Source organism: Cornus florida, unplaced genomic scaffold, assembly GCF_030987335.1.
Source record: "Cornus florida cultivar Cherokee Brave unplaced genomic scaffold, ASM3098733v1 CherokeeBrave_3.0.0_Hap2_Chr05, whole genome shotgun sequence".
In the NCBI taxonomy this organism is placed as follows: domain Eukaryota; kingdom Viridiplantae; phylum Streptophyta; class Magnoliopsida; order Cornales; family Cornaceae; genus Cornus; species Cornus florida.
The window spans coordinates 30642791-30667145 of record NW_026775575.1 but is presented as its reverse complement, the minus strand read 5'-3'; the positions used below and the strand labels follow the sequence as shown (position 1 = coordinate 30667145).

The window sequence follows — 24355 nt, the reverse complement described above, 5'->3', positions numbered from 1 at the left end:
GGAAACACCCAATAAAGACTGCTGTTTTGGCGGCAAAAGCTTGAAAAGCCGGTTGTCAGCTAGGGTTCCATGTCACTCACCGCAGGAAAATATATATATATCACTGCCCCCTATCTTCAAATCTCTTCTATCATCGCTCGATTAGATTTTCCTTTTTCACAGATTCGAAGTTCCATCTGGCGAAATCCCCTTTTATCAAATTGTAAGGCTCATCTCTCCTAATTGAAGCACCACTCGATCAATAATTCTTTTTCTTTCTTTTTATTTTTATTTTTTATTTTTTTATTTTTTTATTTTTTTACGGTTAATTTTGTTCATGAATGTTCAATTCACAGGTGAGAGGTGAGTATGTGAGTTCCATGTATTTGATTGAGTTCAATGGAGGATGGAGTGGCTGCACCAGCTGATTCCCCCACTATTAGGGCTATAAACAAGGGCGTTGTTCACAGAATTTGTGCTGGACAAGTGATTTTGGACCTGTCGGCCGCGGTCAAGGAGTTGGTGGAGAATAGCTTGGACGCAGGGGCTACCAGCATCGAGATTGCTTTGAAAGAGTACGGCCAAGAATGGTTCCAGGTCATCGACAATGGTTGTGGCATTTCGCCTCATAATTTCAAGGTGTTCGGTGTTGAATTTTGCTTCATTATGTTTATCTGCTCGTGATTTTTTTTTTTTTTTTTTGAAGACTTCCGTGTTCTTATCTATAGCATTTGCATCTTTGTCATGGATAAGGAATTTGGTTTAGCTCAATGCATGTGGTATTGATCAACAGATTTGTGTTCGTTTTGATTGCATAGGTTTTAGTGCTTTTTGGGACAGAGTAATGAGTTTTAGTAGCTTTTTATTTTTATTTTTGTCATCCCAATTGTTGTTTCCTTCAAAATTTGTTTGTTTACTCCGGATTTTGATAGACCCTATAGTATTTTTTGTAATATGTACTATCAGTCATTTTGGGACTCGGTGTCTTGCATTCCATTTTGCAGGTTCTCGCACTGAAGCATCATACTTCTAAATTGGCAGATTTTCCTGATCTTCAATCTTTAACAACTTTTGGCTTTAGAGGGGAGGCACTGAGTTCCCTTTGCGCTTTAGGGGATTTGACTGTTGAAACGAGAACGAAAAATGAACCAGTTGCTACACATTTGACCTTCGACCATTCTGGTCTTCTAACAGCTGAAAAGAAAATGGCACGTCAAATTGGTACTACTGTCACTGTGAAGAAGCTGTTTTCTAATTTGCCAGTGCGGAGCAAAGAATTTCGTCGCAACATTCGTAAGGAATATGGAAAGCTGATTTCTTTATTGAATGTGAGACATTCTTTTCTGTCATGTTAATCTAGTTTTGAATGTATATTTATCTTTGCTATGCCTTAAACCAGCTGCCAAGGATCAGATTTGCATCTTTCCTGCCGTCCTCTGCCCCCAAATACCCTTTTCCCTCTCCAGCATCCTTCAAACATACCCCAGCCAAAAACACAAAAAAATTCTAAATTTGTTAGTGCATTGCCACATTTGCAAAGCCAACCCCCGGAGTTGAGACAATGAAAATGGTTTGTTAGTAGGAGTCTAGATTAGGGTATGATAAACCTAATACCATGTCAAGAAATATAAAATTGAAGAGAAAAATGAAGTTTGAAGAACACAAGAATATGAAGTGGTTCGGCCACTACGGCATACATCCAAGTCACACAAAGCCCAAAGGGCTAGATCTCTTTCGTTGTATTCTTTATTAATTTTGTTACAATGACAACCTTTATTTATAGGTGAAATAATACAAATATGTAATAAATATGAGAAATATATTTGTGGAAAGATACCTAAAATCAATCCCATGAATCACTCCTATCAATATTCTATCAAGGGCTACACTCCTATAATGACATTCTCCAACAGAGTTAAATTTTCTTCTTTCTTGTTCCCTTGATGGGTAAGTAACTCAGCAGTCAATTACTCCTTCCAGCAACCTGTGTTATGGACATGCACTTGGTAATACACAAGATCAGAAATTAAGTGAATAATTGAATCTTGTTGTCAATTTAGTCTCAGTTCAAAATGGTATTGTAGGTATGGCAGTGGCAATGGCAATAGCAAGGTCGGTGGTGGTGTTGCAATGATGATAGCGGCAGTGGAGATTTGTTGTACTTGTAGTGGTTCTGTGGTCATATTTGGCAATAGTCACCATGTGGAAGTACAGATTTCAGTTACAGGTTAATGTTATTGGGGTTGAAAGTGGTATCAGTTGCAGAAGTTTGGGGCTATGGTGTTGCAATGGTGAACATTGACCATGGCTATGTTGGTAATACTGTGGTGGGATGAGGGGAAAAGTTGATCTATCTTTCAACTGGAGATAAAGTATATTCACAATTTGGAGGAATCCAACTCTTTTCGAGATTGAATTTCTGAAATTTAATTTGAGTCAATTTCATACCCAAGTGTAGCAATGGTGTCATTCCACAATGAAGTTTTATCAGAAATCTTAGTTGGTATTTGGGATTCAAAGTGTGACTCTTGTCATAATAAGCACCATCTAATTACGACTTCTTATATTGCTAGAATTATTGCTTTATTCATTTATTTTGTTTATAATTTCAAGTTTTTTATTTGGGACCCCTGGAATATTGCAGTGCTATCATGTCTTAGTATGAGTGCTCTATGTAAGAATTCTTGACATTGATGTTTAAGTTGTACCTCCTCAGCTAGCAAAATGTTGCACAGTTAGAGTTATGACATGACGCTTGAGATAATGATTTGAGGATAGCTTGTGCTTTTATATTTTACTGTCATGGTGCATACTGCTTGTTGATTTATTCATATGTTCAACTTAACACAACCAGTCAAAATCATACCCCAACTATTTAGTCTCGGTTACAGTACATGAATTGTACTTTGCCATTCCGCTGATCGATTATTATAGATTTAGATGAATCACCCGCTACCATTTTGTTCCTTACTATTTCAATCCGTAATAACTTTGGTTTTCTTCTTACCCTAATATTTTCCTCAACGTGGGTATGCCACTCTTCTTCATCCGTAAGTTCGGGATGATTATTGATCTTTGCTGCAAATGACCAACAAACCATCGTAATTAGTTTTCTCTCATTTTATCTGTTTTCATGTGTACTGTGCTTGACTAGGGAGTTATAAACTGATAAGAATAAAGATATCTGATGATCAAGTAGATCAATATCCCTGTAAACACTATGCTTTTTGAGTTATGTGAAAATGCGCATTTATTGAAGTTATCTTATTTTTTTTTTTAACTCCCTTTTGATTTTCCCGCAGGCCTATGCCATTATCGCAAAAGGAGTTCGCTTAGTTTGCACCAACACAACTGGAAAAAATGTGAAGTCTGTAGTACTCAAAACACAAGGAAGTGGTTCTCTTAAAGATAACATCATAACAGTGTTTGGCATGAGTACATTTACCTGCTTAGAGCCTGTGAATTTATGTATATCAGACGGTTGCAAGGTTGATGGTTTTCTTTCTAAGTCTGGAAACGGTAGTGGTCGCAATTTAGGAGATAGGCAGTTCTTTTTTGTGAACTGTCGGCCAGTGGATATGCCTAAAGTCGGCAAACTTGTGAATGAGTTATATAAAGGTGCAAACTCCAGGCAATATCCAATTGCAATCATGAATTTTACAGTTCCATCTAAAGCATGTGATGTCAATGTAACTCCAGACAAAAGAAAAATATTCTTCTCTGACGAGGGCTCCATTTTGCACTCCCTGAGAGAAGCTTTAGAAAAGATCTACTCACCAAGTCATGTAAGTTATTCTATTAACAAGTTTGAGGAGCCCAATACTGAAGAAAATACCTCCAAGGTGTATTCTCATCTCGAGCGATCACAGTTGTCATCAAAACAATCATCTCCATATGGCAGTAATCCTAAAGCGAAAGTGTACAGCGAGGAACAATGTATAGATGGTGACACAAATTTGACAACAGGCAAAGAGGGCAGTAGGGGTCCTCCTGTTGTAGAGTTGATTGATAATGATGATAAATGTTCAACAAAGGAACGACTTACACTTGGAACCCATGGCATTAAGAAGGCTGGTAGCTTTTCTGGACGCCTTGGTAGACAACCTACAGATCATCTCAATAGTAACACAAGTGATCGACATGCTGCAGTCTCTTCGAGAGCAATAGAGAATGTAACTGTTGAAAATATAGATTCACCTACTCGTTCAAGTATTGTTCAGTCATCGCTTACCAAATTTGTTACTGTAAGTAAGAAAAAGCTTGAAAAACCTTGCACAACATTATCTGAAGTCCCTCTATTGAGAAACGGGCCTATTCTCTGCCAATCGAAGAGAAAAAATAATTCTGATATGTATGCTGCATGTTCAAAATCTCCAGTCAAGTGTCACAAGGTTGATGATTCTGCTGAAATTAACAAGGATGAGCCTGAATCTTCTAAGTATTTCAGAAAAGAAAATGTCTTTAACGAAAGAGATATTCCGCTTTCTTCCAGAGCTGACACAAACAATAGAGAATCTGGAGAGGTATGTGGGTCTGTATTTTGTTTTGTCTAGGTGGGGACTTAATTAAGTGATGATTGGACCAATATTTGGTAGAGGTTACTCTAAATATCAATAAAAATCATTATCTGGCAGGAGCTGATGTTTATGTACTTATGGATTACTTTTCATCATCTACTTGTTGCTTCTAGTTATTGTATATCTCTTTCTGCTTCCAAGTCGAAAAATGATTCATTTCAGGGTTTAAAAGATCAGGAGAGCGCACTGCCTCTTGCTGATGTGAAATTAACTGCTTCAACTAGTGAAAATTTCATAAATATGTCAGAAGATCTTCCAGATGCAGCTCCTCCACTACAACCTTCTGGTTCATCTTTAGATATTCCATCGCCTTCTTCTGGTTTAAAGATATGTTCTACCTTGCAATTTAGTTTCAAAGACTTGAGGACAAGAAGGAAACAGAGGCTCTCGAGATTGCAATCCAGCAACTATACCTGTGGAAGAATGAATACTAAAAGGTCCAAACTTTAAACTTCCTTCTGAAGTAGGAAAAAGTTTGAAACTCGTCTGCTTTATATCTGATTTAGTTCTTAGTGATCATGCATAGGTGCTACGCTGCTGCAACACTAGAACTTTCTCAATCAGTAAATGAGGAGAGGAAAGCAAGTGCTTTAGCTGCAGCTACTAATGAGCTGGAAAGGCTCTTCAAAAAGGACGACTTCAGCAGAATGAAGGTTGCATGTTATTTTCTTCTATTTTTCTGTAGATCTGTTATATGCTTAGACACCTTCTAACATTGGCTCAAGTCACAATTTTGATCACTATGACAGGTTTGCTTCGCAGGGTGACTTGATATTGTGTGTTTGTGTATGTATTTTCTGGGTTGATGTAGAAGGTCGCCGCCTTGTCAGGAAGCACTCTCCTGGGCCATTAATCCTATCTGTGTACACACACACACACACATGTATAATATCACGAGATGAGTAAGCTAGGGTTTGGCCATTTGTTTGCCAAGCCTCCCAAATGATGCAGAGGCCAAGGTCTTGTCATTTTAAGGATAGCATTCTCAGGTAGCTGAGAGAGAAATCTGGAAGAGAAGGGAGATTCTTCAAGTATGTTCAGTGGGTAATAGAGAGGTGGGTTCTGTGGCTTAGATTCAAGCATGGGCAACTTCCACCTATTGAAGGTTCATGTTCAAGCATGCACCTTCTGCCATGTATAGTGTTGGACACATGCACCTTCTGCCATTTATATACAGATTGCATATGCAACACACACCAATTTGGTAACTCTGGCCAATGGGAAGGAAAATATGGATTTCTGTCTGTTCCTAATGCGTTTTGGTTATATACTTGATCAAACCATACACTCTGATGGTCAAAGTATTGGCAAGGCCTAATTAAACTTAAATACATCTTGAAAATAAAATATCGATCTGTAATAGATTCTTGAAATTAAACTGCTAATAACTGGATTTAAAATTTTAACTAACTAGAAAGCATATTTAAAAACCCATTCATATTTGCAGATATGTAAAAGCATAAAACATACAAATAAAGTAAATAAACCACACATGAACACAAGCTCTTTTTACATGGAAACCCAAGGAAAAAAACACGGGATCTAGTTTAAGCAGATCAAATCCACTATGAGAGATTTTACAACTAGGTTATACAGATTCCCAAACCCTAGAATCCCCTAGTTCTCTTCACTCGGACTTAAGCTAGAAGCTCCACCCGAGTTCTTGCTATTTTGCCCGCTAACATATCTGCTCCTCACGAAATCTACTTCTCCTTTAGCACTTTAATATCCATGACTAGTCACATCTAGGCTTTGTCTTCGTGTATAGAAGCACTTTGATGTTGATTTCTCCTTGTACCCTCAGGATTTTAATGACTAATACCCAATTCCAAACCACTCCTCCATCAAGCAGGGATGATGTTTTGTCCTGTCCAAACTTTTATTTTTGCATGTAGTGAGTGGTGGTTGAAGGTGTGGTGGGGATTGAGGGGGTATCTCGAGCCTAAGAAGTTGCTGGATCGAAGTTGGACTCCATCATCATCATTGCCATCATCGTCGTATGGACAAGGTTTTCACAAAAAACTCTTAATGTCCCTGTCGTTCCAATTTCTAACCACTTTAGCCAGAGAAAGATAAGTGAGCCTTTCGCCAGCCTTGACATGTTTGGTTGGACCTATTCCCTGTGATGGTGTGGGTGTATGCCTAGGTGCCGGAACCATGCTAGGCATTCGTTGTGTGCTTGTCTATGTGAAAGAAAGAAGATCTAGCAACAAATTTCTAGAATGCACTCATGGATGCTATCTATGCTCTTCAGTATGCTCAAGTGTAGTTGTATATTGCTTGCATTGGTTTTTATAGAGTTTAGAGTCACAACATAATAAGGGTTAAAATTGTTTGAGTTTAATTGGCAACTAAATTTGCAGAACTCGATAAATTGAACCATATTTCGTTTGATCGAAATATGGCCAATAGCCTTTGATTGATCGAAGTGTTATGTCTTGAGTTTAGGAATATCATAAAGGAAATTTTCAAAAACACTTTATATGCATTCTAAAAAGGATTTTAATGCATCAAACATGTAATTTTATAAACCCTAATTATATGATATACATGAACATGAACCTCTTTTTGTGAGTTCATAATTGAGAGTTGCAAATACCTCTTTGCCCTTTGATGTAGCTTCATCTTTTGCCCTTGGAACTGAGGTAACACAACTAATCTAACTTTTGAAAATACCACTCAAAAGCTAAAATATATATTACGACAAATGCAATGAAACAAGAACAAATCACTAAACAAGACAAAAAGTAAACTCGCCACACACAAAGAACACAAAGATCTAGCGTGGTTCGACACAAATTGTGTCTACATCCACTGTGGAGATTCGACGAAAGATTTCACTATGCAAAAAACAAGAGATTACAAGTTTCAGCCCCCAAACCCTAGCTCTCACTCACTCTCTTTCTTTGCGAGTTTTAGTGTTCTCTCATTGACACACTCCAAATCTTAAGCACCCTTATATATCGGGCTACAAGAGATTACTAAATAGGGTCCACGACCAACAAGCAAAAAATAGGTCAAAATGTGACAACCAAAGTCTTAATTGACCCAACTTTTGGGACTTACTGTTAGTACTTAATTGAGAACTCTATAATATCCTCTAATACCAACTAAGACTCTGATATGTAGGGTTGCCACCAAAGGCTTTGATTTGTCAGAGTACGCACGGTTTAATTAGACCTAAAGCGATGAATTGGTCTTATGGATATTCAATTGTGAATAACTAACTTTTCAAATTTCCTTTAATCCTTATTCAATTTTCAGTTAATTAATCATGCATCTCAATTGCAATCACACAAACACATAAAATTAATAAATAAAATAGAGCACAGACACTAGATCTTTTACATAAAAAACCCTTCAAACAGAAAACCCGGAACCTAGTCCAGCCATGAATATGTCAGTAGATCCTTTACAATCTCTGTTTTTGCTGGTCAACAAACTTGACAATTCACAAGTTTGCTCTCCGTGGTTGTTTAATCTTGATGTTCACCATATATATATATATATATTTTCCTAGTTGGTACTCACACACACATGCCTCCATTGAGGCTTGAAACCCTGACCTCTCTTTGAGAAGTAGGGGCTTGGTACCACTAGGCCACTGGCCTGCTGGTATGTTCACCATATTGTTCAGTTGACTTGTTGCTTTATTGATTTCAGTCTGCTACATGCTTTGAATATCTCAATCACATACAATGTAATGGTCTACTAAGAACCCTTGATTGAATCTCAAAGCCTTCTCAGTAATATTTTGCACTGATCGAATGATCGAGAACCATTGGCACTGTTTCAATTAATCAAGACTTCGATTGAAACTTACTAGAGCGTTTTTTTTTATCAATCAAGGCAGAACCCTTTTTGTTATTTCAAGAATAGTGATTGATAATTTCAATTTATCTCTTTGAAAATTTCCACAATCAAAACCCTAATTTTGAAAAACACGTTATATTTTGAGCCTTTCAAATATCAAACATGGGCCATAGATGGTCACTTATGCTTCGTTCGGTAGGAAAGAAAAAAATTGGATGGAAGGGAGAGAAGAAGGGATGAATGAAACATTCCTAGAGAAGAGATTGTGTCTTTCCCTCTTTTTGTTCGGTTGGATGGAAGAGAAGAGAATAAGCTTACAATTTACTGTGTTCATTAGGAGAGAAGGCAAGAGAAAGTTTTATTTTAGGATAGTATTAATTTACTATGTTTGTATACTTTAGGATAGTAGTAATTTAAAACTTCTATAATAGCCCCACTTGTTTTCCCTCCTTTCTTCCGCCCATATTTGGAGGGATGAAAATTTCTAAAGGAGGTAATCCCTCCTATTATCCTTTCTCTCCTTGTTTCCTCTCTACCGAACGAAGGAAGTTTGTTCCTTCCTTCCAATCTTCCTTCCTTCCTACCGAACAAAGCATTGGGTTTCATTTTATCTTAACCTAGAAATGTGATTGACCTTGAATTTATTTTCAGTGTTTTCATAGTCCATGGATCTGGACCACGAAAGTTGCCATGGATCGAAGAGGTGAATTTACTTTTTTCACCCTTTTGATCTTCAAATACGGTGTCTCCGTAGTCCATGGATCTGAGGTAAATTCTGAATTAACTAACCAAACTAACTTTTGAAAATAAAATAAAACTTACCTGCCTGGGCTTCTATTATGAAATTTGCTAACTAAGTTATAGTAACCTCACTACTACTCAACTCAACTAAGCCTTTTTTCCTGATTATATGGGTGGGCTTCATGAATTAAATTATGCTGTGTCATTCGCTATGTTTAAGTTCATAAACTCAGGTAAACCACATGATATTTAGGTTCATGTTCGTATAACAAAGCTACTTAACACAATTCGCCTCCTTTTTTCATGCTTTGGACCGACTGTGTAAAGATAAGGCACTAAGCATGACATGGGCGGAGTTTTTGGTATATATTTTTCTGATTTCTGTTTCATTGTTCATGCTGTTATGTAAAGTATAACCTTTTACAGTTTTGATAGGAACGTATAAATTTCACCTAGAAGGTGTGATCTAAAAGTAGTTCTCATTTATAATCATTTAGTGAAGATTAAAAGGTCTGTTGTTTCTGGAAATTTGCCTTTTTAGGAATGTTGTGAATTTAGTTTGATAGCACAGGTAGAAAGTTAGAAACTCAATAATATTTGCAATGGTGGGATTATTTGTGCTTGTTTTTCTGGATAAGTTGCTGCCTTTCTTACTGCTTTTCCTCAAACAGCTAATGACTATTGAATGCCTGATTTCTATGGTAACATATTAAACCTTCTCAAATTATGGTAAGTATAAGACTTACAGTTGGTGGGATCGATTTTATTTTGAAGTTCTGTGCCTGCAACTAGTTTTGGAATAAGTTAAAGATTGTCCCTGAATATATTGGTATTAGGGCAGACTCTGCACTTGTGTCCCATTTCTGATTCATCATCTGCCATTTTATTTTTTCTTTTTCCTTACAAGTGTCCTCATTAGCATCTTAGGGTAAATGCATCTTCTTTTAATCATGGTTCTTCAGCAGACTTCAATATAAGTTCATGTACTGACAAACTATATTTCTTCTTCTTCTTCTTTTCCTTACATTTCTTCTTCTTTTATTATTATTATTATTATATATATATATTTTTTGTATAGGTAATTGGGCAATTCAATCTTGGTTTTATCATTGGGAAGTTAGATCAAGACCTATTTATTGTGGATCAGGTAATTTCGAACATGATTCTGAACTGCTTTTTTGCATCAAAACATATTTGCAGTGGCATTTTATCACTGATAAACACGTGGAGCATTGATTCTTTTTATCATGCGTTGCTTCCTTAGTTAATTTTTTTTTTGGTTTTTAAATAGAAAATTGATACTTCTCTCTTTTTTCAGCATGCCGCAGATGAGAAATACAATTATGAGCGTTTGTCACAGTTGACCATCTTGAACCAACAGCCTTTGCTTCGGTGAGGAATTAATTGTCTTTTAAAGTAACATTTTCGAATTTCTTCGTATTTTTCAGAACTCGGATTAGGTAGTATAGTGTAACTAATAAATTGAATATTGATGACACCTAGAGAACATCCAATCTATTCTTCATATTTCTGAAATCTCTACCGGAAAGAATTTTTTTTTTCTTCTACTGTTCGAATCTAGGAAATTAAGCTAGCTTTCTTTCCATGCTTAGGGATTACTATTTGACTATGTAATCCAGTAGGCATTCCTGCCCTAGTGGTGAAGGCTAAGAAGTACATATAAGGGCATGACAAAAAAATCTTAAAAAATTAAGACACTGGCACGGCGGGAACATATTATGTGATATAATGGATGACAAGCTAGTGGAATATAATTTGATAAAAGAACTAACACATAGGCTAAAAGGAAATTTTTATAGATCGTTGTTAAACCAACTATGTTATATGGAGCAGAGTGTTGCCCCAAAAAGGAAACAAGAACAATGCCTTCATGTAGTAGAGATGAGAATGTTAAGATGGACGAGTTGAGTGACTAGAAGAGTTAGGATCACTAATGAAAGCGGGAGAGAGAAATTAGGTGTAGCACCTATTGGTAAGAAAATTAGAGAGAGTAGGCTTATATGGTTTGGACTCATACATCGGAGGAGACTAGTTGTAATAGAAGGCAAGAGAAAGAGAGGGCAACCAAAGATAATATGGTTTGAGGTTATTTAAAATGACTCTAAAAAGTTAAATATAGTAGGTGAAATGGCATGTAATAGAAAAGATTGAAGAGAGAATTCATGTGGTTGACCCCATTCATATGGGATCAAGGTAAGGATGATGATGACTGGCACGGCAGGAACATGACAAATAATAAATAGATATTTTTTTTATCAGAGATATAGATATATATATATATATATATATATATATATATATAATAAAAGAGAGAATCTGTAGAGGAGAAAGGGGTTGTGATGGGAAGAAGGACAAAAAAGAAAAGGAAAAAACTATAGAGAAAAAGGATTAATTGAAGAAGAAGAAGAAGAAGGCTTGCAGAAAATTCAATTTTGATGGTTGGTCATAGCAAGTTCAAAACTTGGTTACATAAAAGACAATATTCGTACCATTTTCCATTTGTGATATTTTACAATTTCAAACAAGTAATAAGCATGAAAAGATCAAGTAAATAAAATTGCTTTATAAATTTTATATAAAAAACCTCTTTTTTCTTTCCCCCATATTATTGATACTTCTCAAAGAATTCCACATATATTATACTTTAACCCATCTCTTTTCAAATATATATGTTTTTTTAATATTCCCTTCGACTATATAGGCTGCAGAGTGTAGGTGTGTCCAGCGTGTGTCCACGGTATGTCCATCGCGTATCTGAATAGGAAAAATATTCAGACATGTTCTTTGGTGTGTCCAATATTTGTCAGGCTGCGTCTGACACATGTATGACATGGACACTTCAACTTCTTAGGCGTTTCCGTGCTTCCTAGGATAAATTTGACATAAGACAGTAAATGTGGGGAAGAGCACTTTAGTTCCTGTGGGGGAGGTTCGTGACGTTGCTTCTCTTGCATCGGTGCTTGGGTGTGGGGTTAGCTCCTTTCCTATTTCTTATTTGGGGCTGCCGTTGGGTTCTCCGTCGAGGACGGTGGGGGGATGGGAACCCGTGATTGAGAGGTTTGAGAGAAGATTGGCTGGGTGGAAGAAGCAGTATCTTTTGAAGGGTGGGAAGGTCACCCTTATGAAGAGCACGTTGTCGAGTCTTCCTACATACTTTCTTTCTCTTTTTCAGATCCCGTTCTCTCTGGCTGAGAGGATTCAGCAGAATTTTCTATGGGGCGGCTTGGGGGAGGAGTTTAAGTACCATCTTGTTCGTTGGGAGCAGGTGTGCAGACCGTTTCAGCTCGGTGGTTTGGTCATTAGGAGGCTGCTCTCATTCAATAGGGCCCTCCTTAGCAAGTGGTTGTGGAGATTTAGAGGTGAGCCTCATCGATTGTAGAGGAGGGTTATTTCATGTCACTATGGGGAGGAGAAAAGAGGATGGTGTTCTCATGCGTCTAGATCTATCGGAGGAGTCGGTGTTTGGAAATTAATTCGGAAGGGTTGGGATGATTCTTCAAAACACATCAGATTTAAAGTTTGGGATGGTATGGGTACTCGATTTTGGGAGGATATATGGTGTGGTGATCATTCTTTGGCTTGTCTTTTTCCTAGGCTTTTCAGGATAATCATTGATAGACATGTCTTGGTTGTCGGCTGTTATCGGCTTGATAGCGGTAGGTTTTCTTGGGATGCGCACTTTCATCGAAATTTCCAAGACTGGGAACTAGATGACATTTCTGGGTTATTGGATCTATTGTATAGACAGGTGGTAGATTGTGGAGGTTCTGATTCCCTTTTCTGGGTGCCCTCTCCCCAGGGTAGATTTGATGTACATTACACATTTTGTTGCCTTTCCGGATTCTCAGGGATTGATTTTCCTTGGAAGACGATTTGGCTTTCGAAGGCTCCCCTCAAAGTGTCCTTTTTCAATTGGATCACAGTTTAGGGTAAGATTTTGACGCTTGAGAAGGAGAAGACAGGTTACTGTCAATTGGTGTTGCATGTGTAAGAAGGATGGTGAGTCGGTGGATCATCTCCTTTTGCATTGCCCTATGGCTCACGACTGTTGGAGTCTTATTTTTGGCTTGTTTGGTGTTCAGTGGGTTGTGCCACAGTCTTCGAGAGGATTGATTGACGCTTGGAGAGGTTGTTCCATGGGATCCCATACCCGTGATGGTTAGAGGGCGGCACCTTTTTGCGTTTGGTGGTGCATTTGGAAGGAGCGGAATAGAAGATCTTTTGATGGGGAGGAATCTTCCATTGGGGTTCTAAAATTTATTATTATTAGTTTTCATCTTTGGTGGGCGAAGGGGACATATTGTAATTTGATAGAGGGGATAGTTGACTTTTTGGGTTCCTTGGGTCCGTAGGACCTTTTCTGTTGGGCTCTGGCCTTTGTGTTGCCTACAGGATGCGTTCCCCTTTTGAACGCTCTCTAATACATCTTTACTTATAAAAATAAAAAATAAAAATAAAAATAAAAAATCTATATATGCATTTTTACTAGTGACCTTCACTATTTATATTTTTTCTTTCTTACTCATTTAATTGTTGGCACTTCATGCATGAATACTGCTTGTGATTTCCTACTCGTTTAAATATTAATCATTAAAGACAACAGACACGGGCAAAATGCATGTATATATATTTTTATAAGTAAAGACGTATTAGAAAGTGTTGAAAAGGGGAACGCATCCCAGAGAATACACAAAGGCAAAAGCCAAAAGAAATGGTCCTATGGACCAAAGGAACCAAAAAATCAACATACTCTAAAGATTTGCAATTTCTCACCATCACCCAACTAAAAAGAGCTAAAAATAAGAAATTGCGAAGCACTTATGGAAGATTCCTCCCTATCAAAAGATCTTCTATTCCGCTCTTTCCAAATGCACCACCATATCCAAAAGGGTGCCGCCCTTCAAAAGTCACGGGCATGAAACATCGTCTCCAAGTGCTGATTAATCCCCTTGAAGACTGAGGCATGACCCATTGAACCCCAAACAAGCCAAAAATAAGACTCCAATAGTCATAAGCCACATGGCAATGCAAAAGGAGATGGTACACTGACTCTCCATCTCTCTTACACAAGCAACTTGATGGTAATCTATCTTCTCCTTCTCAGGTTATCAAGCGTCAATATCTTGCCCCAAACTGCAGTCCAAACAAAGAAGGCCACTTTAAGAGGAGCCTTCGAGCGCCAGACTGTCTTCCAAGGAAAATCAGCACTTGAAAAGTTGGAGTGGCAATAAAACAAGGAATGAACCTCATATCTCCCCTGAGAAGAGGGCAACCAAACAACGGAGTTTAGGCCATCAAACTCCTGTCTATAGAAGAGATCCATAAAACCAGAGACGTCGTCTAATTCCCAGTCTTGAAAATGTCGCCGAAATCGCACATCCCAAATAATCCTCCTGCTATCAAGCCGATAAAAGTCGGCAACCAAGGCCTGGGAAAAGAACAGGCCAGCGGACGATCGCCACACCATACATCCTCCCAAAACCGAATGCCCCTGCCATCCCAAATTCTGGATCTCAAGTGTTTGGAGAATTCATCCCAACCCTTCCAAATGAATTTCCAAACACCAACACCTCCAGCTGATCTACCCACGAGAGGACCAACCACCTCTCTCCTCCCCATAACGGCAAGAAATGACCCTCCTCCATAGCCAATGTCACTCATCTCCGAATCTCCACCACCACTTTCCTAGGAGAGACCTGTTGAAAGGAATCAACCTCCTAGTACCCAAGCCGCCCAACTGAATAGGTCTACACACCTGCTTCCAACGAACAAGATGATATTTGAACTCCTTCCCCAAACCTCTCCAAAGGAAATTCCGCTGAAGTCTTTCAATCCTCCCAGCCACGGGGATGGGATCTGAAAAAGAGAGGAAGTATTTAGGGAGACTCGCAACGCACTCTTCATAAGAGTGACCTTCCCACCCTTCGAAAGATACTGCTTCTTCCACCCAGCAAGCTTTCTCTCAAATCTGTCTATCACGGGACACCAACCCCCCACCCCCTTGACGGAGAGCCATGCATGTATTTTACCAAGCACAAACAGAAGTACTCATGTTCAGTTCTTCTGTAATCTCAGTTCTGGAAATTCTAACCTGAACTCATGTATGAAACTAATTTATTGCTCTAAAGGATGAACATTCCTGGAAGACAAGGATTACATCAGAGGAAAGTTGAGAGGTCAATTAAAAGACATATTTCGCTCCCTAGTTGAAAAATTGGAACCCTTCAGTCTGTTAAAATCCATATTCTGTTAGCCTGTCCCATTTGTATCTGGGTATCTTTGGATGTATCATGCCAATTAGCTTAACTGCATTGCAACAATGTGGTAAAGCCCTTCTATTGCATGTCATTGGCAAATTTCTAAAATTAGAGAATCTCCTCTACTTTAGTAAACATTTCAACCGTATTTGATTAAGACCAAACCTTTTTAGATGCTGTTCTAATTTTTGAAATTTAGCTGTGTGAATATATTTGTCTGGCAAATCATAGCACGAAGAAGATTATATAACAATAGTGACTATATCTTGTACTAGTAAGTCGATGGATATAGAGAGAGATGACTGTTATAGTATTTACTATTCTTTATGTCCTTTCTCTGAAGCATCTAGGGTGTTATAGTTTTCTTTTTGACATTACTCAGAAGCACTTGGTATGAAGATAAAATATTTTTGTAAAGGAATGCACATTAATTAAATACTATTATTAATGATCTTTAAAGTTAAATATTTTTCATTGCAGTAGATCGTTTATTTCTCTGAACTTATTCAAACCCTTCTTTCACTAGACATTAGTTCTGATGCCCGTCTTCCTATTTTTTATATGTAGGCCATTGAGGTTGGAGCTATCTCCTGAAGAAGAAATAGTTGCTTCCATGCACATGGATACAATCAGGTGCAATCTTCATCTGTTTAAATATTTTTTCCTTTTACTCAAATTTCCAATCAGTTATCTGTTGTTTCCCTTGTACATTTTTATTTCTTGTTATGACAAATTGTTGGGCTTCATTTTTTTGCAGCATTTTTATTTTTTGCCTCTCGGGAGAAAAATCCTTTTTTCAGTAGGCAACTGATGATAGTCACTCTATTTTTTAGTATTGATGCTCTCCTACTTTTTTCAGTTGGCAACTGATGATAGTCACTCTTTTTTCAGTTTTCTTCTTCTTCTTCTTCTTCTTCTTCTTCCCTTTTTTTTTTTTTGAAATAATTGCAATTGATTTGACCGCATATTGAAATTTTCTTACACCCCAGACAGCCATTACATTTTTGCTGCATATGATCACTTAAGCATATCCTTTTGAGGTCATCATACAACACATGATAGAAAGATATCCAAAATCATGTTTATGAAGTGATAAGTTATTCCACTATGATATTTCTTGTTTAGATTATAATTGGTTGTATATGCTTTATTGGTTTTATCTGCTTTGTTACTTTCCAAATTTACCCTTTTTGCTTGACACGTTATTCATGGTTGATAATGTTATGTATGTTATGGTCTATTCATTTTTCAGGAAAAATGGATTTGCTTTAGAAGAGGATATGCATGCTCCATCTGGGCATCGTTTTGAATTAAAAGCTGTTCCTTTCAGTAAAAACATTACTTTTGGAGTTGGAGGTAATCCTTGTTTTCCAAATTTCCACCATGCTATATTATCAATGTAAGATTTTTCTGATTTAAGCAGATTGGCTAAAACAGGGACAATTTGATTATCTTTTTGTTTTTGTTTTTTTAACACAAATTTGGGCAATCAATGGGTGGTTTACTTATGCAAACTGAGAAAATGTATAGACTGGTGCACGCACAAAGTGTGTCTGGAGTCAATTGTCCCAGGAGTGATAATATTGCGTGCTCTTCAGACATCATTTTTACATGATATGACATGCCAACTCTGTAATTCTTAAAATGCACTACATGAATGCTTTGAGGAGACATCACCACATCTCTTTCTGCATAAAGTACTATTTCTAGTATCAGCACTTCCGCTCCCCTTTTTATTTTTATTGAAACCATCATTTTTTCATATTTCTATTCTAAGAATGGTCTAAAGTTTTCAATAATCTTACAGAAGGACTTCATGATTTCTTTTTCTACATGTAAAAGAAAAAAAATAGCAGCTCTCAAATAGTTCCAACTGCTGCCTCCCACATGTTCCCATTGTTCTGTAAAGAAATTTTCTAGATAAGGTATATCCACGTGTCCAGAGGTGTCAGCGAAATGTGTCTAGTGTGGTGTCTGAATATGACAAGGCTTTCCTTTGGAAGTGTTTGTGCTATTTTCTGCTTTAAAATTTACTTCCACTAAATCTTGATGAAAATAAGCCTCTCATTAACCTCTGTTTCTTATATGTCTTTATGAAAGTCTCTTGTCTTTTGAGATCCAGTCCATCATCAAGTCAGTTGGATCTTCTTCTTGTGAATGAACTAACAAGTAGCTTAACTTAAATCATGTAGCTCAGTTCTAATTGTAAAATCCTCGTCCAGGCTCAGACTACGTATATATGCATTGGAGACTGGTCTGAGATTGGATGGACCTGATAGATAAGTAGATTAGCCTAAACTATGTGTTTAACATTACATAAAATATGACCCACAAAATAAGGCTTGAACCTAGCACTTTAATGACTTCATTCTGACATTACTTATCAAAAATAATAATAATAAATAAATAAATATTTGTGACATTACTATCAAATGTCATAGTGCTGGTGCTGTAAATTATGAGAGTAGTCTACTGTTACTTTTCTGTTTAAGCTGGCTCAGTAAGATATTAATTATGTTCAAGCATGTTACAGCTTGTCTAGTTTAAGATAAACTTTCAAGCTCAAGCTCTTTCATTCCAAATGAGTCGAGATGTTTTTTTAGGAATAATTTCAAAACCCCCCTCTACTATGAAAATACCTCATATAACTCTCTGTACTAACAAAATACCCCCTCAACTAACAAAAATAATCAAAGAAGGCCAATTTGTTACGGAACGGTTAGTTTCAGGGTAAATGATGACACTGCCCTCAATTTATGAATATTAATTTAAAGCATAATTTTTTTTTTTTCCCTAGTTGGTACTCACACACACGTCTCTTCTGAGACTCGAGCCCCGGACCTCCCTTTGGGAAGTAAGAGGCTGATACCGCTAGGCCACTGGCCCGTTGGTCATTAAAAGCATAAAATTGTAAATATGAAATGATGATTTTAACCTCCAAACAATATGACTTGTTGGGTTTTTGGTTATCATTAGAACCAAAACTTTCAACTTCTCTCTGTTAGACAATGAATTCATTGTGATTATTCATCTTTGATTCTCTTCAAGTTCACTTTGTGGATTGAACGAGGACCACATGAGGGAGTTGTGGCTGAGGCCGAAGACGAGGAAGTTGCAGTGGTCCTAATTAATCGATGGTGCTAGGAGGGGGTGGATTGGACTGGAAACACATATAACCGATGGCATTATTTGTATAATGTGACTTCTCTTAGACTCGAATTTTCATTCTCACGCTCAGCCACTTGGGTTTTTACCATGCACTAGCAATGCCCCTAGTCCTTCACTTTCATAGGACGACAATACCACTCAAAAAATTTCAATTAAATAAGACACCCTAAATATCACTAACCCCGGTGTCCTTAATGCCAAACCTCACCACCCGTGAAAATCACAGAATTAAAATGGACAGAAGAAACCCTCACTAGTCATACCTAGAGTACCGGTGAGGAATGTGGTAACCACTGTGAAAGAGTTCATATGAGCATCTTCCGCACTTTTTGTTAATCTTGTGGAAGAATCGGGCACGAAGCCAAGCTCTTTCCCTACAATATTGAAGAGGAATTTGAGAACCTAGAAGCTCCAAGGAAACTGGGAAAGTTTGGGCAATGGCTTAGAGCTGAGGTGAGCACAAAAGAACATATCTGAGATTCAAGATATCAAAGATCACAGAAAATACCCCTAAAGCCTTAAATGATTGAAGGCTGCTAATTGGTCTGAGAACATGACCACAGTGTTATACGGTGTGGAAATTTGACTTGTCGACATTGACCATCAGAATTAATGGATAGAGCTGATGACCTGGCCAGATGGGCGAAATTGACCATTGGAATCAATGGATAAAGCTGATGACCTGGCCAGATGGCGACATGGCAGCAAATAGGACAAGAGACAGAAAGCATACAGTCAGGTCTGAGAATGTGGAATGTGTCTAAACTTTGTCAGGTCGGCCATTTGAGGAACCTATACCTCGGAAGTGGCATACACCAAAATGTTAGTCCTTTCAAAAATCTCATTTTCATTGGTGACAGTTTCACATTTGAAGGGTAGAGTTTAGAGAGAGAAGTAAATTGCTTCCAGTACCCTCATCACCATATTATGGGCTCCTACCTCTTAGTACAAGATACCAAGGTGCGAATGACAATCAAAAGGCCCAAATGATGCTGAAAATACCTGTCTTTGTTCCGTCAGCAAGAGCTATTATCCTACCTTGTTGGACTCTAATCTCTTCCATATGAGACTCACGGCAGCCCCCAGTAGGCCCAACCATCAATAACCCAGCTATTCCATCCAGTGACCATAAACTAAACTTCTTGTTGATTTAGGAAGTATGAGGACACGTTTAGCCTAAATATTCTCCTACTTTCTTTTCGTAATGAGACTTGAGAAAAAAAGGAGAAAATAAATCCCTTCTAGCAAGTGGTAAGGAATGACGGGGAATTAGGATCTGTGGTTTTTGTATCATTAGGAGGAGGGTTATTACTATTTATACAAGAAACTAAGTTGTTAAGAGAAAAGCTCGAAAAATTGAGAACTTGTTATATAAACTTTATAACACCAGAAAAGAGAGACACAGAAAAGGAGTAGGAATAATCATTGATAAAACCAATGGGCATTAGCGCATATGCTATGATCTCTCCTCCTCAATGACGAGGTTGAGTGTTACATTAAACCACTATTATGGGAACATATGGATGAAATAAGTTGAGGAATATCTGAAGGGAAAAAATTATATATAGAAAGAGACTTTGATGATCATGTCGAAAAAAACTTGGAGGGTGTGAAATGTTACATGGTAGACACAAATAAGAAGATAAAAAATGACGCTGAGGAGGATATCTTAGACTTTATAATGACATAATTATGTGATTGGAACTACCTATTTAAATGGGATGAACATTTAATGACCTTTAAAAGTGGATTAAATCTGAGTCAAATCGACTTATTGCAACTAGAAAGATACATCAATTAACATGCAAAGATTGTAAGGTTGTCCTAGGAGAGAGTTTAACATCACAACTAGGCTAATAATTTTAGATGCATATATAAAAGGACAATTCAATAAGGAAAGTACAAAGCCAAGCACTGAGAGGTGAAATTTAAGAGGAGGAAAGTTGAATTTGTTAAGAGTGGGATATTAAAAGAAGCAACATGGAGTTCGGAAGATGAAACTAACTTAATGTTTAGTCTCAATTATTCATAATAAGGGAGAAACTGAAGAGGATGTTGTTGACCACTGTCTTCTCTAAAAGCTTAAGCTATAGAGACGGTGTAACTTTAACATTTAAATCCTCTAACATATGTAATCATAAAATTAAGGCAATATGGGTTAAATGGAGGAGTGAGTGTGTCTAATATATTGTATGGGACTGAATGTTGGACAGTTAAGAAACAACATATGCATAAAGTTGGTGTAGCAGAAAAACAAATGTTGAGATAGATGTGCTGAAAGAGAAGAAATGATAGATTAGAAATGAACAGATTTGTGAGATGGTTGACCCAGTGGAAATTAAATGAGATTGATTTTGTTCGGACATGTGCAAGGAAGGCCACTAAGTGCACCGGTTAAGAAGAATGACATGATCCGCATTGATGGTAATGCTAGGGAAAGGGAAGACCAGAATTAATGGATAGAATCAGTAAGGAAAGGTACGATAACATATGGTTTGGCTGAGAATATGGTCTTAGAGCAAAATCGAAAAATGAGATTCATGTAACCAACCCAAGGAGTTGGGCAAAAGGCTTTGTCGAGTTGAGTAACTTGAGTTGGGGTTTTTGTGCATCTTTGACATATTTTTAGAACATAACTGCCAAGCTATGGGAATTAAAGATTTGGAAAAGAGCTTGTACCTCTTTCTTTTAGGAAATAACATGATGGGATAGTCCTTAGTGGCTTTCTTACTAATTGCCATTACATGAACAAACACAAAAGAGAAAAATTAGGGCAGAAACATGATTTTGCTGGCAAACTTGCTATCCTGAAAGCAGGTGGTGCTTGTTTCTTCCTAGAAAGTACTTAAATTACTTGAAGCGAGTGAAACCTCCTGAAAAACAATCTACGCAATAAATGTATGAAGCTACTTGAACCAAAGAGTGCAAAATAAGGTTTATTGATCACGTAAATACACTATGCCTCTCTGCATCACTATTACAGTGTTAACATATTCTGTTGTACCTGAGCTTGCATGCACGCATGAAGTTGCACAGTAAATACCCCAAATCTTTTTGAACAGATGTGAAGGAGCTCATTTCCATTCTTGCTGATAGTCAAGGGGAATGCTCGATGATTGGTAGTTACAGAATGGACAGTTTTGATTCAGTTTGCCCACCAAGAGTTCGTGCAATGCTAGCATCACGGGCCTGTAGATCATCTATTATGGTTGGAGATCCACTTGGAAGAAATGAGATGCAGAAGGTATAACCCTATGTTTTTTTGCGTTGCATTGTTTTAGTGGACATGGAGCAAAAGGAACCACTGTGACAACACTCAATTTTGCTCTTTGATTTATTTTTAAGTGGATGAATTAATATTTATCAAAAAATTGACAAAATCAAATGGTATAATATAATGTCTTACGCATTTCTTAGTGGATATTTCTTTCCTTCGAGGCTTTTGGATTGAAGAATTCTTTCGAGTGTTTGTTCCCCCCACCCACCTCTACTGTTTCTACTTGTTTCTGATTTCATTCTCCATCCATTAACTTCTTGAACTTTTACCAATATATGTACAATAGGGATAGCTTCAAACATGCTGACATTTTCCTTTGCACTTGGTTCAGATACTCGAACATTTGGCAGACCTCAAATCTCCTTGGAATTGCCCACACGGCAGACCAACAATGCGTCACTTGGTTGATTTAACAACTGTCCACAAAAGGTTAGATGAGAATGATACAGCTTGTTGATGGTTGGATCTCTCCATGATGGTTCATTCCCCAGTGCGCGGTATTTCTTTTAAGTTGTATGCTTCTTGTAAATTCACGTGCCTCTCTGCTCACCCCAAAAACATGCTAGCACCCAGTATATTGATTTTAATTTTGGACTCTGGTTCTCGGTTTCCTTCTGTAATCGTAAACTTTTCATATTAGTATATTTTAGATCACTTTAATTTAAACCTACACTTGAAGCACGAGGACCTTGTTCATATATACATACATATATATATTTATATTAGCTGTGGGCTTTGTGCTAGCTAGCTTTTAAACAGCCATTTGGTTTGAACATTTGCTGTCATACCCTGGATATTCGTCTTATGATATCACAGGAGTGAAATGATGTGATCGGAGCCTGCATCTTATTTGCTCTCAGAAGGTGTGGTGCCAGCATCTTCATTTATCTTTTTTCTTCCGTCTTTTCTACTTTGATTTCAGTGACAAGTTGAGAAATTTTTGGTTGCAGATTTGAATTTCACTCGCGGGTGAAAGCGCAGGCTAAGGTATCCTTTTTAAGCTAATCTTACATTGAACATAAGGTTGAAGATTCAATTCGAGTTGCGACAAGATGCTCTTGCCCTCCTTCCAACTTTTGAATTGGGCTTTGGCTTCAGGCAGAAATTGATTTCAACAGAGAAGAATGAAAATGATACAATTAATGAAGTTGGAAAAAAAAAAAAAAAAAGGCTATTGAATTTCAGTATATTTAAGTTGGTTGTTAGGAGGGTATTTCAATGGATGTGGTGGTCTCGAGCTATTTGTTTTTTCCTAGTATTTCAGTGGATGTGGTGCTCAGAGTGCATCATAGGATTTTCACTGTGGTTGAACCTGGAAAGCCTTATGAACTCATTTTCTGTGTGCAAACCTAAAATGTAAATACTTTTGAGGAGCGTTTTTGCCAAAACCACATGTTTAGCATAGTGGTAAAGTACAGAAGTTAGTAAAAGGATACAAATAATTTTTAAGGGCTTGCTTGGTTTGTAATTATGGAAACAGTTTTCAAAACTGAAAACAAAAAACTGTACAAAAAATTTTGTTTGGTTCAGTTTTTTGAAAACTTAGTTATAAAAATGTGTATTTTCAGAAAACAGTATTTTATAGTTTTTTGAAAACTGTTCTCTATTTTTAAAATTTCTGAGAACTGTTTTCAGATTTACAAATCATGTATGCTAATATTTGAGACGTACTCCTTTAGATAAGCATGAGAGGGAATTTTAAGATTAAAAAATAAAGGAATTTCGCTTTTGTGGAATGATCTGTTTTGGGAAAAGTTGCTTCAGGGTTAGGGGTCCAAGTTGGGCGGGTTCAACCTGGCCCAACCCCAACACAAACGGGCATTTTGTGGTTTGGGGCTCATTATTTCAGAACTTGGGTTGGGCTTGGGTTAGACTTGCTTTAACCTGATCATCCCGAAATGCTTTTATATTAGCATATCATATTTTATTTCAAAATTCAGATTAAATCCTAACCCTTAGTTAATTGATCTCAAGGCTCTAGATTGGTGTGTATTACTCCTAACTTGTCAATCTTTGGGAGTAGTAATTTTTTTAAAGGAACATGTAATTAATATATTGTCTCTTTTTAAAATTATCAACTTGTCCTTGTAATGTATCACTAACTTGGAAGATTTTTGAAAAACTTAAAGGATAATAGTGTAAAACTTAACAATTGTCAAAGAGAGTCCTTCAACCTAATAGTAGTGTTCTTTGAGAAAAACACAGACAACTTCAAATGCTTGTTAAGGCCAAATAAGCCAGAGAAAAGACGATTCTGTTTGGTCATATGCCTCGCTCATATCAAGAAAAAAAAACATGAATGATTTTTTTCCCTTTCCATTTGATTTTGGAGAAGTGCAGAAGTTCATGCGTGATGGGAATATTTTCATAATTGTGTCTCCTCACAACGAAAGCACATTGAGAATTGCTAATAATATCATGGACCACCATTTTCAATCTATTGCTTATAGTTTTAGCTGTAATCCTATATGAGACATTACTGGGAGAGAGAGGCAATAATGGCCCACAACCATAGTGGAGTT

General features: G+C 37.2%; 1 protein-coding gene across 2 annotated transcripts; it reads left to right on the top strand.

Annotated features, from left to right (window-relative positions):
• LOC132306239 (DNA mismatch repair protein PMS1) lies at positions 1 to 22514 on the top strand. Of its 2 annotated transcripts, XM_059803560.1 has the most exons (12): positions 1 to 202; positions 336 to 618; positions 984 to 1307; positions 3282 to 4502; positions 4719 to 4993; positions 5083 to 5209; positions 10189 to 10257; positions 10429 to 10502; positions 15956 to 16021; positions 16641 to 16744; positions 21619 to 21800; positions 22165 to 22514. In XM_059803560.1, exons 2-12 carry the CDS (start codon positions 379 to 381, stop codon positions 22288 to 22290), a joined length of 2808 nt encoding a protein of 935 aa, XP_059659543.1. In that variant the 5' UTR covers positions 1 to 202; positions 336 to 378; the 3' UTR covers positions 22291 to 22514. The 2 variants fall into 2 exon arrangements, with proteins under 2 accessions (XP_059659543.1, XP_059659544.1); XM_059803561.1 differs by lacking the exon at positions 984 to 1307.
• Positions 22515 to 24355: the final 1841 nt, after the last annotated feature.